The sequence below is a fragment of the Odontesthes bonariensis genome, chromosome 14 (genome assembly GCF_027942865.1).
Source record: "Odontesthes bonariensis isolate fOdoBon6 chromosome 14, fOdoBon6.hap1, whole genome shotgun sequence".
Classification (NCBI taxonomy): domain Eukaryota; kingdom Metazoa; phylum Chordata; class Actinopteri; order Atheriniformes; family Atherinopsidae; genus Odontesthes; species Odontesthes bonariensis.
Window position 1 is genome coordinate 7,037,774 of NC_134519.1, and position 17,373 is coordinate 7,055,146.

A 17,373-nucleotide genomic window follows, 5' to 3' on the forward strand; every position below is an offset into this window, starting at 1 on the left:
CTGCATTTAATTAAACAGTTTTTTAAAAAACATTTTAAGTAGGACGGAGATTTGCTCCCACAGCAGCGAGGATGTAAGAACAGAGCAGCTGATTTAACTCAGATCTGCAGGCGCACGGCTAAGCTCGTTAGCTTCCCTCTGCTTGTGTTCGTCTGAGCTCGAGTCGGCGCCCACGATGACTTCGTAGAGGCAGGAAGAGACTCGTTAGTGGCTCTCAGATAATTAACAGAAACACCGTCCGATTGTCAGTAATTCAATAAACCCGGATAAAACTGCTCGTTAACTGACTAAAAATGTATTTTCAGAGGAACTTGAGCACATTTGTTCAGCATTAAGGGCCAAAACTTTAGCATTATGTGCATTAATGAAGCAGCAAACTTCCACAGTGAGCTTCGCCATAAACACAAATAAAGCTGTGAGTTGGATAGTTGAATGTGATTGCTGATGTCTATATGCTGAGCATCCAGCTGCACATGGTGTGCATGCGTGTGCACGTGTGTATCTCGTCTCAATTGTCTCCTTTTGAAGGCAAACTTGACGCAGACTTCCTCCTTCAGAACCCTTCTTAATCCATCCTCTATTCTTTGTGGAAACTATCTGCCGTGCCAGATGCTATTCCCCTTCTATGGGTGAATTATCTCTTTGTTTACTTGGTTTTTTTCTCTTTGGTACTGAGAGTAACACAAGCAGGTCAGAAACCATCTGACAATACAGAAGAAAATACTCAGAAAACATCAAAAAAGCGATGCATGATACTGCATTTTTGCTGATATCTGATCATTTCCAATGTTGCTGATACAGTTTAAGACCCACTGCGCAAAAACAAAAGAAAACAACTGGAATCCACGTTTAAAACAGGGTATATTTACCTTTTATAGAAGATTTTTAAGCCAAAACCAGATCAAATGTGACCATATCTGATGCTCATATTCATCATTTAAAGTCTTAATTGGCAGGTACTCATTAAACAGCATCAAAGTGCATCAATGTGAATTACACTGAAGTAAATAAGACACTTATAACCTAAACTACTTCATGCCTTACCAACTACTGCTACAACAAACACAATTAGGCCATTTTTATCACCATCAAGTAACCCCTTGGAAGATTTTTAATTGAATCTGTGCTCCTTTTCTGCATTTACTCGGCTTTTCTCATCCTTGTTACACACAAAACAATTGCCTAGCAACACGTTGCATCTCCAGACTTTTAACCGTGGATTAAACATTGCTGCTGCACATTTCTGCTGGGACTGGGCAGGTTTTCTGTATCCGCTGCTCGTCACGCTCATATTTAGTTGAGCTCTCTGAACCCGCAGAATGTTACGTTTAAAGGATTCAGACCTCCATCATTTTGCCCCGAGGCCTCAATTTATTTATTTAAATGATTTTTTTGGCTCTTTTTTATGCCTTTATTAGATAGGACGGTGTAGAGAGACAGGAAGCAGGGGGCAGAGAGAGGGGGAACAACATGCAGCAAAGGGCCGTCCGATGCGGGACTCGAACCGGGGCCAGCTGCAGCGAGGACTATAGCCTCTGTACATGGGGCGCCTGCTCAACCCACTACGCCACACTACGCCACGGACCGCCCCGAGGCCTCAACTTAAAATAAAAGGGTTTTCTGTCCACATAAACCTCCATTTTCATCATTTTTGCTTCTGAAAAAACTATAAAAATCAACTAAAAGCCATTTGAGAGGTCAAACACTTGGCTTTTATTGCAAATATTGTTCATGTGTCTTTAAAGGTAGACGTACACATATAGGTGGTGCAGAAAGGTGTGTGCGCATGTGCTGCAACAGGTCTGATTGTTGCTGTGTTAGGAATTCGACGTCTACACAAAAACATGCCAAAGATGCGGCTGCTTTAACGCTTATGCCGACAGCTGTGAAGCCTCTGGGCCGCCTCCCACCCCCAGAATTGTACTTGTGGTGCAGATGAGCAGAAATAAATCAGTTAGCCGCTGAAAGGTCTTGGAAGTTTTCACAAGTTCTTAGAAGTCAACAGATTAAAAAGAGGATGTCCTGTGACTCCATGTTGCTTGCAAACGCTGATCTCCAACACTCCCGCTTTAATCCATCTTCTTCTTCTACTCTCGCTAACGTAGAAAAACCTCGCCTGCTTTCGGCTGATTCTGATCATTCTACCCCGCAGGGCAACCAGATACGCCACCAGAGAGCCCACTTCCTCCTTCATCTGCTCCTCCATCAGCTCCGGTGCGAGGTCACGCCCTGCCTCCCCTCCTGCCTCACCCCCTGCCTCCCCTCCTGCCTCCCCTCCTGCCTCCCCTCCTGCCTCCTCTCCCCTCCTGCCTCCCCTCCTGCCTCCTCTCCTGCCTCCTCTCCCCTCCTGCCTCCCCTCCTGCCTCCCCTCCTGCCTCACCCCTGCCTCCCCCGCGGCTCTGACCACCGCAGCAGCACAGACGGAGACCTGCCATGGCATGCCTCGGCCTTTCATCTGCTCCCTCCCCTCCTGCCTCCTCTCCTGCCTCCTCTCCTGCCTCCCCTCCTGCCTCCCCCCCTGCCTCCTCTCCTGCCTCCCCTCCTGCCTCCCCTCCTGCCTCCCCTCCTGCCTCCCCTCCTGCCTCCCCTCCTGCCTCCCCCCCTGCCTCCCCTCCTGCCTCCTCTCCTGACTCCCCTCCTGCCTCCTCTCCTGCCTCCCCTCCTGCCTCCCCTCCTGCCTCCCCTCCTGACTCCCCTCCTGCCTCCACCCCTGCCTCCCCCCCTGCCTCCCCCCCTGCCTCCCCTCCTGCCTCACCCCCTGCCTCCCCCGCGGCTCTGACCACCGCAGCAGCACAGACGGAGACCTGCCATGGCATGCCTCGGCCTTTCATCTGCTCCCTCCTGCCTCCCCCCCGCCTCCCCTCTTTCCTCCCCTCCTGCCTCCTCTCCTGCCTCCCCTCCTGCCTCCTCTCCTGACTCCCCTCCTGCCTCCCCTCCTGCCTCCTCTCCTGCCTCCCCTCCTGCCTCCTCTCCTGACTCCCCTCCTGCCTCCCCTCCTGCCTCCTCTCTTTCCTCCCCTCCTGCCTCCCCCCCGCCTCCCCTCTTTCCTCCCCTCCTGCCTCCTCTCCTGCCTCCCCTCCTGCCTCCCCTCCTGACTCCCCTCCTGCCTCCCCTCCTGCCTCCTCTCCTGACTCCCCTCCTGCCTCCTCTCCTGCCTCCCCTCCTGCCTCCCCTCCTGCCTCCCCTCCTGCCTCCTCTCCTGACTCCCCTCCTGCCTCCACCCCTGCCTCCCCCCCTGCCTCCCCCCCTGCCTCCCCTCCTGCCTCACCCCCTGCCTCCCCCGCGGCTCTGACCACCGCAGCAGCACAGACGGAGACCTGCCATGGCATGCCTCGGCCTTTCATCTGCTCCCTCCTGCCTCCCCTCCTGCCTCCCCCCCGCCTCCCCTCTTTCCTCCTCCCCTGCCTCCCCTCTTTCCTCCCCCCCGCCTCCCCTCTTTCCTCCTCCCCTGCCTCCCCTCCTGCCTCCCCTCTTTCCTCCCCTCCTTCCTCCCCCCCGCCTCCCCTCTTTCCTCCTCCCCTGCCTCCCCTCTTTCCTCCCCTCCTGCCTCCCCTCCTGCCCCCCCCCCTGCCTCCCCCCCTGCCTCCCCTCTTTCCTATTAATGCAGAAGTATCAAACAGTAATGTTTGCATTGGAATGTTTGCATTGGAATATTTTCAACGATTATCTTCTTTTTGTGTGTTTTGTTTTCTAGAAATACACTGAAAAAAGTGACTTTTTGGTGAAGTAAACTCTATTAGAGTCATAATTTCTACCTTGTATTTTTAAGATTCAGTAAGAACTCGAGCTTCTTAAGTAAAATTAAACATTTTATTAACGTAATACATGAATTATGGGGGAAGAGGAAGTTTTACTCAGGTTTCCTCATACAATTTAAATGTTTAATAGTTTTCTGTACATAAACCTAGAAATACTACATAAACTTTACTCTGAAAGTGTATCGTTAAAATCTACTAAGTTACTTCATAACAGCAAATACTACAGATATATAAAATTTACTTAAAATGTTGAGTAAAATGATGTTCCTGCCTATGAAAAACAAGTAGACTTTACTTAATTTGTTTAAATAAATATAACTTAAAACTTAGATGTATTTAAAAAATTTACTTGATATTGCAGCATTCAATCTTACTTAAATCATTTGAGTGCAAATACTTACAAAGGGTTTTTTAAGTAAATCTTATGAGTTGTTTTTTTCAGTGTAGAGAAATACCAGACAGATATACACATGTTTCAGCCTCCACATTCAGCCGATGTTACAAACTCAACATGAAGGGGATGAAAATGTGCTTTGATGTTGGGAAAAAAACAACAATCCTGTATGTTGACGTGACAGGCATCAACCTATGATGACAGCAAGTGTCACAAATCAAAAGGTTTTGTTGTTTAGATGTGGATTATCAGCATCTGCCACTGATCAAACAGACAAGAAGTGTCACAGAAGACCCACATTCTCCCAATCATCCTTTATGGATTTTGGAAAAGGGGAATCGGGATGAATTGGGTTGGAGCGTGTCAACCTCAATTTGATCACAAAGTAAGAGCTAACACATTAGCCACAGAGCTGTTTTTTTAACATTTGAAGTGGAAGTCTCTAATAGCATTCTTCAGGCAGTAACGGTTGAAGGTAGATGGGTAATTTCACCAGCTGTCATCACGGTGGCGCCGACGATGTCACGTTGCAGAATAAACAACAGAGCAAAGGAGGGAGGCCATGCTGTGCATGTTATATGTGACTGTCAGTATGTGGTTGTTGCCACAACAAAGATTGTGTCACAGACAAAAGACGGCAGCAAGAAAAGATACAGATGAAAAAAAAACAGGAGAGTTTGGGAGCTCCGATTCCAAATCGCAGCTTATAAAACTTCTGTTTGCCAATAAACGAGGGCTGTGTTCGAAACCGCATACTACATACTGCATACTCATCGATCAGACAGCATGCAGAGCGTTTACCCACAATGCATTTCGCTCCTGCCCGAGCAGAAAACAGGCGAGAAAGTAGTCGTTTAGATCCCCAACGTGTTGAAAACCTGACTAAATACCGGCTGTTTACAATTTTGTTCCCACGAATTCGGCGCTACTAAAGCTAGCCGCAGTGAGCAACGCACTTCCGGTTATTTTCACAAAATAAAATACCCGTTGCCTTTTATCATAGGGAAAGCCATTACCATACAATTGGTGCTTTTGTTTTGAAAACAGGAAGTGAACCTACCCTCGTTGTAGCTAGCTTGAAACTGCCGTTTTGACAGGAAATGACGATCGGCGACGTCATGTTACGTTGCATCTTGGGTAGTTTGAGTATGAGTAGTAACCTCATGATGTATACCCAACATTTAGGAGAATCTAGTATGCATCCAGGAACTTCTCGCTTACTGAAACTCGCATACTAACTCAAAAAGTTAGTATGAGTAGTAGGAGAAGTATGCGGTTTGGAACACAGCCAATGTATAAGTGTGCAAAAGCTAGTTAGCAAGCTAACATACCAGCTAATTAGTAAGCTAACATGCTAGCAAGCTAACGCGCTATCTAGTTTGCTAACAATGGATTTCAGGTGACATATTCTGTAATTACTAAATATCAAAAAGCCTTTCATGGTCTCTGGTGACCACCAGCACATAATAAATACTGTAAATATGCCGTGTGTGTGCGTCTGTATGTCAGATTTGTGGCTGTTAAGACTCTTGATCCAAACAGAGGTCCGCAGTTACTCTGTGCCAGCGTTTAGTCTGATAAATCAGCCGTTTGTGTTTGGCTGTGACTCTGCTAAAGAGATGATTCAAAACAATCTGAGAAAGCATGAAGTGTCCTGAGACTTCACTCTTATTCAAACTTGGAAAACGAGATGGAGGCTTCAATACAGTACAGACAAGAAAACCATGAAAACTGTCGTTAATGTGGGAGGACAGTGGGAAGGCGGGGGAACTGATTGACAGCGGTCTCATTTTTCCAGACTTACATCAGCTGTCTTATACATATAAAGCCTTATTTACTGTATTTTATTCACTATTGTTTGGAGGACCAACTCTGCCAAAGCCTGAACCCACAGGACTCACCCTCCAGCTCACAGCCCAGCAGCTCCAGACGGAGACCCACGCCCTCGGTGGTGGCTCTTTCCGGATAAATCCTGACGAAGCGAGTCAGAAGTGGACCGACTGATCTCAGCTCTGGGATTTCATGGTTCTGATTTCCCCCGAATATCTGAAGAAAATGCAAACAACAAACATGTCAAGCCTCAATTTATCACACCTGAAGGGTGAAAGATTTAAAGATTTCGTGAGTGAAAATGTTCAAAATGCAACAGATTTCTAAATACCATTAGAGCTCATAGTTGTCTAAAAACCTCAGTGAGTCAATACAACAAGCAGTGATGTGCACTTTTACTGATCATGCATCCGTCAGTTTGACAAGAAGCTGAAACAGAATAAAAGATCAGGAAATCAGAAGCAGAGACCAATCTTTTCCCCATTTCTAAAATGGAAGCAGCACAGACGAAAATGAGAGCCGAGCAGCGGAAACACCGAACATCAGATACAGCCCTGCCCGTTTGAACCGCCGACATTTCCATAAGCCTGATTTATCAAAAAGCTGCCGTGATGGAGGAAGCTACGACGTTTGCTAAATACGAAACTGAAACAGCGAACGCCTGAAAGTTGAAATATTTCCACAAAGAGTGACAAAAAAAAATAGGATGTTTGCTTGAGATTTACTTTATTTAAGTGTTGCTTTATTTATTGCCACATGTGACACTCCACTCTGATCATACCATGTATTTCAAAGGCTTCTGGGAACATATTTAGTTCTTTTTAAATATATGCAGTTTTAGCCTTTTTCTAGATGCATTGTTTTTTAAACAGCTGGTCAGAACAACCGGATGAAAGGTTTTATCCCTCTAAGATAAATCCGCTTGGTGTTTACAGTTAAAGTTCCGTATGTTTTATTTACACTACCTACACCAATCTACTTCTAATTAATTACACCTCCAATCGGTGAAATGATAGCCAGTGCTAACCAGGTAAGCTAAACATTTGTGAAAATTAAAGTCGCTTTTTTCAACAATAAATCTTTAAAATAATCAATAATTTTATTTCATGAAGATTTGCCCTTTAAAAATGCACATTTGTTTCAGTTTATGTAAAAAAAAAAAAAAGGAAAAAAAAGAAAATTATGCTGCATTTCTGGATTTTTACAACACTTAAAAAAATAAATAAATAAATAATAATAATCAGGTGATTTTAATGTTAATGTTTAGAAATATTATTATTTATTGAACATTTGCCCCTTAAAAATACACATTTGTTTCAGTTTATGTAAAAAAAATAATAATAATAAAAAAAAATTATGCTGCATTTCTGGATTTTTACTACATTTAAAAAAAAGAGAAAAAAAGAAAATCAGGTGATTTTAATGTTAATGTTTAGAAATAATATTATTTCATGAACATTTGCCCTTTAAAAATATAATTTTTTTTCCAGTTTATGTAAAAAAAAAAAAGAAAAAAAAGAAAATCAGGTGAATTTAATGTTAATGTTTAGAAATATTAATTTTTTTGTGTTATTTTGGTGTTATTCTGAACGTGCTGTGTATAACGCATCACCCAACGCCACCCTCCTTTCTCTTTATGAGGATTGTTAAAGGAGACACTTCAGAGAAAAGCTCATGTTTGTCTTATTTCTGTTTCCTTACAGATTGTATTAAAGATAAACTATATGGTTGCATCGACTGGACGTCTTTTCGGGTTATGAAGCGAACTTGGCTGAGTTGGTCTTCAGGCTCTCTGTGTTTTTGCAGGTATATCTTCAGTCTCCACATAAAAAAACGTCATTATATGAAGAAAAACCAGACTTCTGTAGAAGTTATAATCACTCAAAGATGTGTACAGTGGAGGCACGGACGTCCTGCAGCTCAGTGTTGGAGCGCTGCACCGACAGAACAGTTCTATTGTGCAGCCTGCGTGCCTCAGCCAGCCTGGTACACGCACATGTAACCGGCTCAGGCCTTCCTGCCTCGTCTTTTGAAGCGGTTTTATAAAAAATAACAACCTGCAGGAAACAGCGCAGAGTCGCTGAAAGGACAGACGGGGCAGCATCTAGATCTCCGTCTGCAGTAAATCAGCAGGAGTTTGACGGCCAACCTCGGGCTTCAGGTTCCATCTGGAACAAATAGAGGAGGATGTCGCACCAACGGGGCCGGCCGAGGAGAGGAAGCAGGGTCTCCGCGGCAGTGACACGGATTTCCTCTTATGGATCGGCAATAAAGTTTAGAGTCAGAAACCTTCTGGGTTCCTGTACTTCCAGGGATGAAGGTATGAAAAGTACGTTTTTAAATCGGCTCTAATAACAAAAGTCTCAGTTTCAGAGCAAAAGGTGCCACAAAAGGCCCAAATATATCTTATATATAGCATTCTCATTAGATTATTTATCAATTAAAAATACAAACAAACACATTTTTAAAGTAAAAAAATGTAAAAAATAAATAATAAGAAGACTGGGACAAAAAAAAAAAGCATCAAAAGGTCTGCTTGTAAATACCTGACGTCCAACAAATGCCTCAGTTTCCACATTTGATACGCCGTGTTTGTAATATTAGGAAATTAAAACGAGGGTTTAGACTTTTCCAACTCATTTCAACCAATCTTTTGTTCTGTTCTCCTGCGCTTACTTGACATTGTGTGGCGTTTTATTGTGGAAATAAACCTTTTTCAAAGCATTCTCATCAGATAGTTTACATTTCTTGGTGTAACTAACTTGTACAGAAGACCGGGAACAAAAAAAACCCCAAAAAAGGTGTGAATTAATGAGCAGAAACCAGCTTAAAGATTAAATGCTAAATTTATGAGTGCTCATGCACACAGATAATTAATTCTGGGGTCCTTTGACTCACTAAATCCGACTGATGTTTCATTTCCGTTTTTCTGCCGTGGTTCTCCCTCTGAATTTGATAGTTTTATTTAGGAGCTCCATGTTTCACTGCGACCTGATGAGCGTCTGTCTGAAGACTTTAAGGAATTAGAGATTTTTATTCCGTCTCCTCAACCTTTCTTTCAAAATAAACAAATACAGCGGTGGACATCCACAAAAACAAAAAGAGAGCTCTTTGCTTTCGATCTCTGGGAATATTTTCACATCTTGGAAGACATCAGTCAGTTTGTGGCCCAGGAGCCAAACGAAACAGCTGGAATCATTCAAGCATCTGAAAAAACTCCTTTTAGCTGTCGCAGAGCCGGCCCAAGGCATATGCCAACTATGCGGTCGCTTAGGGCCCCCACGCCACCAGGGGGCCCCAGAGAGCACCGAGACGTTGTGATAAAAAAGTAAATATATACATGAAATTAAAATAACATTGAATAATTTAAACGAAATTGTATTACACCAGAAAAAAAAAATTTAATTTAGACAAAATACTAATATTAGGTTAATTTATGCCTCCTGTTGGGTGCTGCCACCGTTGGGCAAAATTATTTAAGTATTGTATTTATTATTTTATTATTATTTATTATTTAAGTATTTAATTTTGATTACAACTTTATTTTTCTGTAAGATAATGTGAATGTCATTTGATTCTATTTTGGATTTTGAACATTTTGCACACCATTGCACATCTGAAAGAAATTAAACTATTTAACGTGTTTACTATAAAGTCAGTCTCCAGCCTGCTGATGTTACTTTCAAATAGTTAAATTAATGAGCCATACTTATACATCACTCTTTATGTAGAAGTTAATTAAACCATATTTATGAGTTTGCTATCCCTTTAAGGTTAAAAACAAGAATGACACCTGTATAATGATTACAAATAATGCTAATGATTGTGGGTCCGTTACACACATAACAGTGCAGCCTATGGAATAATGAGGCATCTGGAGCTGAGGTGATGGTAGGGGGGCCCCAAATGAAATTCTGCTTAAGGCCCCATAAAGGCTTGGGCCGGCCCTGAGCTGTCGTCTTTCCTTAAATTAATGCGAATTATGATGAAATCAGACTTATAACCCGACAGCAGTCACACTCAGGCGGATGAAGTTCTGCCTCAGAGCACCAACCTTTGGCCTGGTCGTGTTCTCCTCCTTGATCGTCGTCCACTCCTCGCCGTCCACGCTGTGGCCCACCTTGAACCTTTTCATGAACACGTTCCGGTCGCGGTGTTTCCCCCCCTGGATCACCACGCCGCTCACCATCTTGTTTAGGCCCAAATCCACCTGCCAAGGAGTTAAAGTTGCATTATAGTAGTGACAAAAGAAGTGCACGGCAAAAAAACACCCTGAAATGCATGACAAAAACAAAGGGGAAAAACAGGTAAATACAGCAGTTTAATGCACGGAATAAGGGGGTGGTTCAGTGGCTCCTGATCTGGAAACCCTCACAGGAAAAGAAAGAAGAGAAACATCAGTTTGAGGCTCTTTGTCTGGTTTCTTACGTTCATATCAAAATTTGTGTTTGTGTTTTTTTTAATGTGCGTGTTCGCTTCGTTTGAGTTGAATACGGCAGCGGTCTCCAACCTTTTTTGCTCCAGATCAGATTTTATTGGTCATGCATACACATGAAATTTGTTTAATTAATTTGGTTTAATGTCAGACAATATTTTCACGGTGTGGCAGATAAATACAACAAAATAAAATGATACGACCAACACAGACTCTGTGGTATTTAGTAAATATAATTATAAATTTGAATCCACTGTGTACTTGTATGTAACTTTATTGGCAGCGTCCTCCTGACATAACATCCTCTCTGCCTCCCAACGCGCTCTGGTCGCTATGGTAACGCTTAAACATGCCTTCAAAAGGCAGCTTTTCTTTTTCTTAGTGGTCACAGCCTCTTCTTCTGTCTCCTTGCTGGGAAGAAGCTTTCCAAACACGTCTGTTTTTGACTCATTTTGCTCGGCTCGTGGGTTTTAATATCAGCGTCGATGCGTCACGTGACCGAAACGAGAGAGCGAGTCAAGAACAGACGGATGGAACGGGGAGAATTCGCTAATTTTTTCAAAATAAAACATTGTTCAGACTCGGATAATAAATAAAACAACTACTTTGTTTTTTGATAATAGTCGCTACAATCATGACATTTACAAAAATGTGGCTGAGCAGAGGTGTGTGAGAGAGGAAGGGATGTGGTGATGTTCATGTGGCTCTTTGTGGTGACACACAGTAAAAAATGCGGCTCCTCATGCCTGCGTAGGAGCATGTCTCGAGCCTCTTGTGTTTCCTCTGTGAATTTCTACTTTATTTTTGGACAAATAAATACTTCAGGACTGCGCTCTTCTCTCCATCGTCCCACATTTGGGCCCATGACGGATCTTGCTTCATTTCAAGGCGGCTCAGTGATACTCGACTTTTTTAATTGTAAAAACTGCTGCCAGGCTTCTTGCACAGAAACCTCCACTGGGACAGACCCACCGTTCCCAAACCCTCTAAACTTAGCAGCCCTCATCGTTAAACTGCAGCTGAGGTGTGAACCAACCTGGAGCCACTCGTTCCTGAAGGGCTGCTTGGTCTGCTGCCCGGTCCAGCCCGACCTCCCCGTCAACAAGCGGGCGTTCTCAGCCACCCAACCCCGGTCGGCGTAGGACGAGGCGCTGATCTGAGCATCCGAGATCAGGCCCGACACCATTCCCAGCATCCCCGAACACGGGTAGTCTGCGCAGAGAGAGGAGAGAGTGGTTAGGGAGGTTCTGAGAGGCGTTATGTTGCTGCAGCGTTTAAACTCAGGAATCAAAATACCACAGAATCATCTAACATCTGTGGGATGAGTTTCATTCTTCGAGAGTAAAACAAAGACGTAACAGGCTTGTGGGCAGGTAAGTTGTTTCGAACATAATCGCACTGACACTACTTCATCTTTTCCCAGATGTGCCCAGTTCTGCTCTTACTTGAAGCTGCTGCTAGAATGCTTTAGGTCCAGGTCCCGGAGCAAAAGCAACAGCAGCCTTCTTTGTAAGTGTTACAAACCAGTATTCTGTTTTCAAACAGACTACATTATCACCTACATCATGGGTAGGGATGGGAATCGAAAACCGGTTCCCAGTGTTTCAATTCCTTGGAATTGTTTGGCGATTTTGCAAACGATTCCCTTCTCGATTCCAGTGGGCGCGAATGACGTCAATGAGTCCAGCGCAGCCAGCAGCCAACAGTCAACATGGCGCCCAAGCGGTACAAACGCTCGAAAGTTTGATTACACATCCCTAAAATAGACGACAACAGGGCAACTTGCAAAGTGAATATTTCACCAAAGGGAGGAAATACTACCAACATGCAATAACTATGAATGAATGTCGCGTTTTCGATCTGCTCCGGACTAACGTTGGTGAATCTGAACCCAGCAACAGAAGCAGCAACGTTAGCAACGTTAGCATGTCCTCGGCTAACACTGCAGGTAACTAACTAACAAACTAACTAACAAACACTGCCTATCATGTTAGCGCCATTTGCCTGATTGTAAAAGCTGCTGTTAGTAACGGTTAAGGTTAAATGAATGCCTTCTCAGGCGTTACATTTAGATGAAATCATGAGAGACAGAGCCTGACTGGCTCAGAGCCAGAGGCTGGTGGTACTACCCCCAGTTCACCTCTACCTCCAGCTTCTCCTTTCACCAGAGCAGGAAGAGTTAAATTACCCAGGCCAGGATAGACCAATGTGGACCTCACCGTTGTTGGGTTTGTAAGGTCATGACTCGTGTTACTTCTAAACTAAACAAAGTTGATGCTAATCGACCGGTTTGTTGTCCTTTTTCTCCAAATGAGAATCAATGAGGGAACCGACAAAGAACCGAATCATTAAGCAGAATCTAAAATGGATTTAGAATCGTAAAAATCTCATCAATTCCCATCCCTAACCATAAACATAAGGAGGAAATTTTGTCTGCTATTGCCGATGTACAGCTTGGTGCCAATACCATGGCAAGGAGAGTGTCTGCGCTTACCAGCTGTCAGTCGACCATTCGACCTGGATTTAAGCGACATTAACCCTAAACTCCATGCCTTCCTGCTCCATCTCCACTCCCATCACATCCAGGGTGTCTCAGCCTTCCAACCCTTTCGATTCTTTCAACATCCCTTTGCTTAATAAAGCCTTTACTTCCAGTATGGCTTCTGCATTACCGTCCATTTTTGGGAAAAAAAATCTCCCATAATCATTCCACTTCTGTAGGTAGAGGGCTGAGGCTTTGGCTGCTTTACTCTGAACCAAAGTAGTGTTAACTTTATCTGCCTCAAGGGTTTTTTTCTTCCAGTTCGCACATTACTTTGGACAGATCCCTCTGTTCTGAGACTGAAGATTTCACCAGTTAAGGGAATAGAGAAGTTTGTTCAGATTTAGGTTTTTCTTCTGCACACCGTTCTCACGGAGAGAAGAAAGATCCTGGGAACCAGCTGGAAGCTTTAAGTCTTGCCTCGTGGGCTTTTTCACACCGACAGACTCGCTGACAGTTGAAAACTCGTGATCTTGAGGGGAAAACTACAAAAAGCCGAACAACAGCCCATTTCCTGTAATTGCTGCTATTTTAAAAGAATCAGAAAACATTCAGGGATAATGACTAAATAAGTACACTTGAGCTGGGAAAAGAAAACCAAGTCAAGCTCTGACATTCTTGGAAACAATTGCCCGGTCAATGCAAGCCAAGTTAAGTCCATTATCCTCAACAAGTTAGATTTAATATTGCATTTGACAAATGCCTCCACAATGATATGTGCTGATGAACAACAGCTACTCAGTGTTCTTCGTGGAAAACCCCTTCGACTCTGCCTGTGAGTGAGCTTAAGGGCACAAAATGTCCGATCAAGAAGAGGAATTTAACTTAAACGCGTCACTCCTGAACCGCCTGTCCACAGCAGCCCGTATATCCCTCTGTGGGATTTTACGCTCACTTTGGAAACAATCATTGTTTCAAATCAAACGAGAGCAGCAGGAGTTTCTCATCCCAGAGGCAATAAAGATGCGAGTTTGATTAACGTGTAATGTAAAAGAGAGAGATCGTTTAGAGAAAGCGTGTCGCTGAAAAAGAACCACGAACCAGCAGCAGAGCTGGTTAAACGTGGCTGATTAAAGAGCTAAAAGTACATTTGTTGTTGGTAAAAAAAATGCAACGCAGGTGTAAGAAGGTGCATGTGGAGGTTTACCAACAGTGTGAAGCATATGTTAGAAGCATATAATGTGGTTGGGGATTGATGAAATCTGTTGGTTTTCTTGGCACCGAAACTTTAAAAATAGGCATTGTATCAATTGGACTCATTTGGATTTTATTGAATTTGATTTAATTGGATTATGACGCTATAGCAACAAACTGGATTAAAATAGACTTAAAATGGACTCCGAGGTGAATTGAGATGGCATTTGCTGCGATTTGTGACGATATAAATAAACTTGAAATTAATTTAACTGAACTATTCCTGCACGGTGGTTTGATGGTTAGCACCGCCTGCCTCACAGCAAGAGGGTTACTCCGGCTTCCTCCCACCGCCCAAAAACATGCATGTCAGGTTGATTGGTGATCCTAAATTGACCCTAGGAGTGAGTGTGTGTGTCTCATTGTCTCTGTGTGGCCCTGTGATGGACTGGCGACCCATCATGCGTGCACCCCGCCTCTCGCCCAATGACAGTTGGGTTAGGCTCCAGCCCCCTCGCGACCCTAAATTGGATTAAGCGGGTATAGAAAATGGAAACGGTTGAATTACTCCTGCGTGTCGTTAGGATCAAATGGGATCAAAGGTGCACCAAAGTTCCATCTTTCTGTAGAAACAGTTGAGTGTAATTGAAAAATGCAGGACATTCTTTTCTCAGACATATAGAGGCATCAGAAATTGGCAAATTAAAACTTTTAGTCTATTAAAGCATTCCCAGACTGTCGCTCTGCTCTAATAAAATCCTATTTCTATAAGTTAGAAGTGGCACAAAGATTGCACTCCTGTTCAGGTATATTAGGACAAGGACGGTAGTCCGGTTAAAGGGCAAAGTCGCGCTGTAGCTCGAACAGAGCATGTCACCGTACCCAATGTGACTTAAAACTGTCAGTTAAAAGCTTGTGTACTATCTAAAGCATTTATTCGCTCATTTGCCATCTTATGCAGTGTTCCCGGGGGGTTCGAGCCTATCCAAGCTGCAGTATACCCTGGACGGGTTGCCAATTAAACCCAACATGCATGTTTTTCAACTGTGGAACAAGGCTGGAAAGAACCCACGCATCCTAGGGGAAAACATGCAAACTCCATGCAGAAAGGCCCCAGGGAGCATAATTTTGAAGTCACCATTTGATTCCTTGACCAAGAAAACATAGGATTGGCATGTTAAATTGAGTTTTTAGGTTGTTTAGAGGCCAAGGTAGCTGAAATTCTGTATTTTATGGCGCCCGTTTTGAAATTCCAAAATGGCCGCCATACAGTTGTCTGTTCAAGTGGCAACATTGGTTTTTGGAATCCCCAAGGTCTCCAAAAATGTATAGGTCAACAAATCCCCCAAAAATTCCCCACAAAAGTACATTTTTGTACACAGTGAACCTGACTACATGTTTCTGTGTGGCTCCTGCCCCCCTGAGGCCCCCCTGAGGCCCCCCTGAGGCCCCCTGAGTTACCTGATGTCCTGCAGCCGTAGATCTCAAAGCGCATACAGATGCCCTGCTCCCAGGACATGGGGCGGATACGAATGTAGCGAGTCAGAGTCTGTTTGGGGAGGAAGGCGTTAACTTTATCTGTTGGGTTGTTGTTCCCATCAAAGATCTGAAAAGAAGATGACAGGGGAGAAAAAAAAATATGAAGGTCGTTTTATTTTTGAATAAAATCTCTGATGCTTCTGTTAATCCACCCGAAACCGGCACAGTTCTTAAAAACAGTTCCCAGCTGCGGTCACTAATGGCGTTGCTTGTACTGCTGCTACACAATTACAGTTCCTTTAACAAATGCAGATATTACTGAAGATATTAAGACTTCTGTTATATATGCTGCTAGTACATGGCTGTTGTGCTGTACAAAAACCATCAACCTTACTGATGTGAATCCAGAGAATTGTGGGCCTCACAATGGCCATGTAACACTGCAACTGGGTTCAAAATACTCCACAAATCCAAGCTGGAAATTGCCTCTGCTTTTGCATTGATGCTTCACATAAAATTTGAACAGCCGGAGGCTTGTTTGCCATGTGATTGCAAACATTTAAGCAATGATCTTCCAGTGCGTTTTTTCTTTTTGCACAATTGGTGTTCATACTATAATAATTTAGTATTTAGATTTCTACAGCTGAACCGTCTCTTTGCAATAAAAAGCAAAGTTCAGCTGGAAGCACAGTAGAGCAGTTGAGACTGAGGTTATTTGTTGTGTGTTTATCCCCATGTTTGTAAATAAATGCGATTTTAAATGCAAATAAGAATCCAATCACCTCATATCACTGATTGCTGAGCTTTTTCAGCTGATTCCTTCCACGCTAACATTTTTTTACACAATCCTCGGTACCCTTGAAATGCCTAAATGAAGTTTTTTTTTGTTGTTATTATTTATTTATTTATTTTAGTATTATTTATTTATTTATTTTAGTATTATTTATTTATTTATTTTAGTATTATTAATTATTTATTGTTTTAAATTATATAGCTGTTTTATGTCTTTTAATTTATTCTTGTATTTTATTCTTTTAATTTTTTGTTTTTATTTTTCTGTACAGCCCTTTGGTCAACTGAGGTTGTTGTAAAGTGCTTTATAATAAATAAAATTGGATTGGATTATAGCCCTAAAATGTATAGCTGTAATTTTGTTGCTTTGAGAGCTTGGTGAAGCAGGTAATATGATCCATCTCATGTCTGAAAAGGTCTTTTAAAACTTTCGAAGTCGTTGGTTAACCTCAGCATCCACTTCCAGAACAGCAGAGTAATATCAAAGTAATTAATTCTGATGTGAAGCCTTCACTCAAGGCTCAGATTACACATAAAGCCCTTGGAAAACATTGATTCAGCAGTCTCATTAATTGATAAGAACGCAGAGTCCTTCATTAGTCATCAGTTTAAGGTAGAAAAAGCATTGTTTGAGCATAAGTGAGTCATCGTTACCTTCTGCTTCGAGCCCTCCTTCACCGTGACCCAGTCCTCTCCGTTGGAGCTCAGGTCCACTTTGTACGTGCGGACGTAATAGCGCTTCTTGGTCTCTTTGGAGATCGCACCTTGCGTCCCAATGGCTGAGACGAATCTGAGAAACCCCAAATCCACCTGGAATCACAAACAATCGCAAGAATGGTTAATTAAAAGTGTCGGACTGGATTTATGCAGAGGTACCCCAAAGGCTTTGACTACCATACAGTTGCCTGTGAGAGTAGTAAGAGTACCCAACAAACGAAAAAGGGTCCCCTCGAAAAGTATGCCATTTTATAGGGTTAATTTTGTCCTTACATGACGTTATTAGTAGGAT

General features: G+C 43.1%; 1 protein-coding gene across 1 annotated transcript in view; it reads right to left on the reverse strand.

Moving 5' to 3' along the window:
• Window positions 1-17,373, reverse strand: part of LOC142398639 (neuropilin-1a-like) — a 118,852-nt gene that overhangs the window by 19,017 nt on the left and 82,462 nt on the right. Inside the window, exons 7-11 of the mRNA XM_075482717.1 lie at window positions 17,019-17,174; window positions 15,555-15,699; window positions 11,454-11,629; window positions 10,037-10,192; window positions 6,054-6,198 (exon numbers count right to left, since the gene is read on the reverse strand). Of these exons, the coding sequence (XP_075338832.1) occupies window positions 6,054-6,198; window positions 10,037-10,192; window positions 11,454-11,629; window positions 15,555-15,699; window positions 17,019-17,174 (778 nt within the window). The remainder of the gene's footprint in view (window positions 1-6,053; window positions 6,199-10,036; window positions 10,193-11,453; window positions 11,630-15,554; window positions 15,700-17,018; window positions 17,175-17,373) is intronic.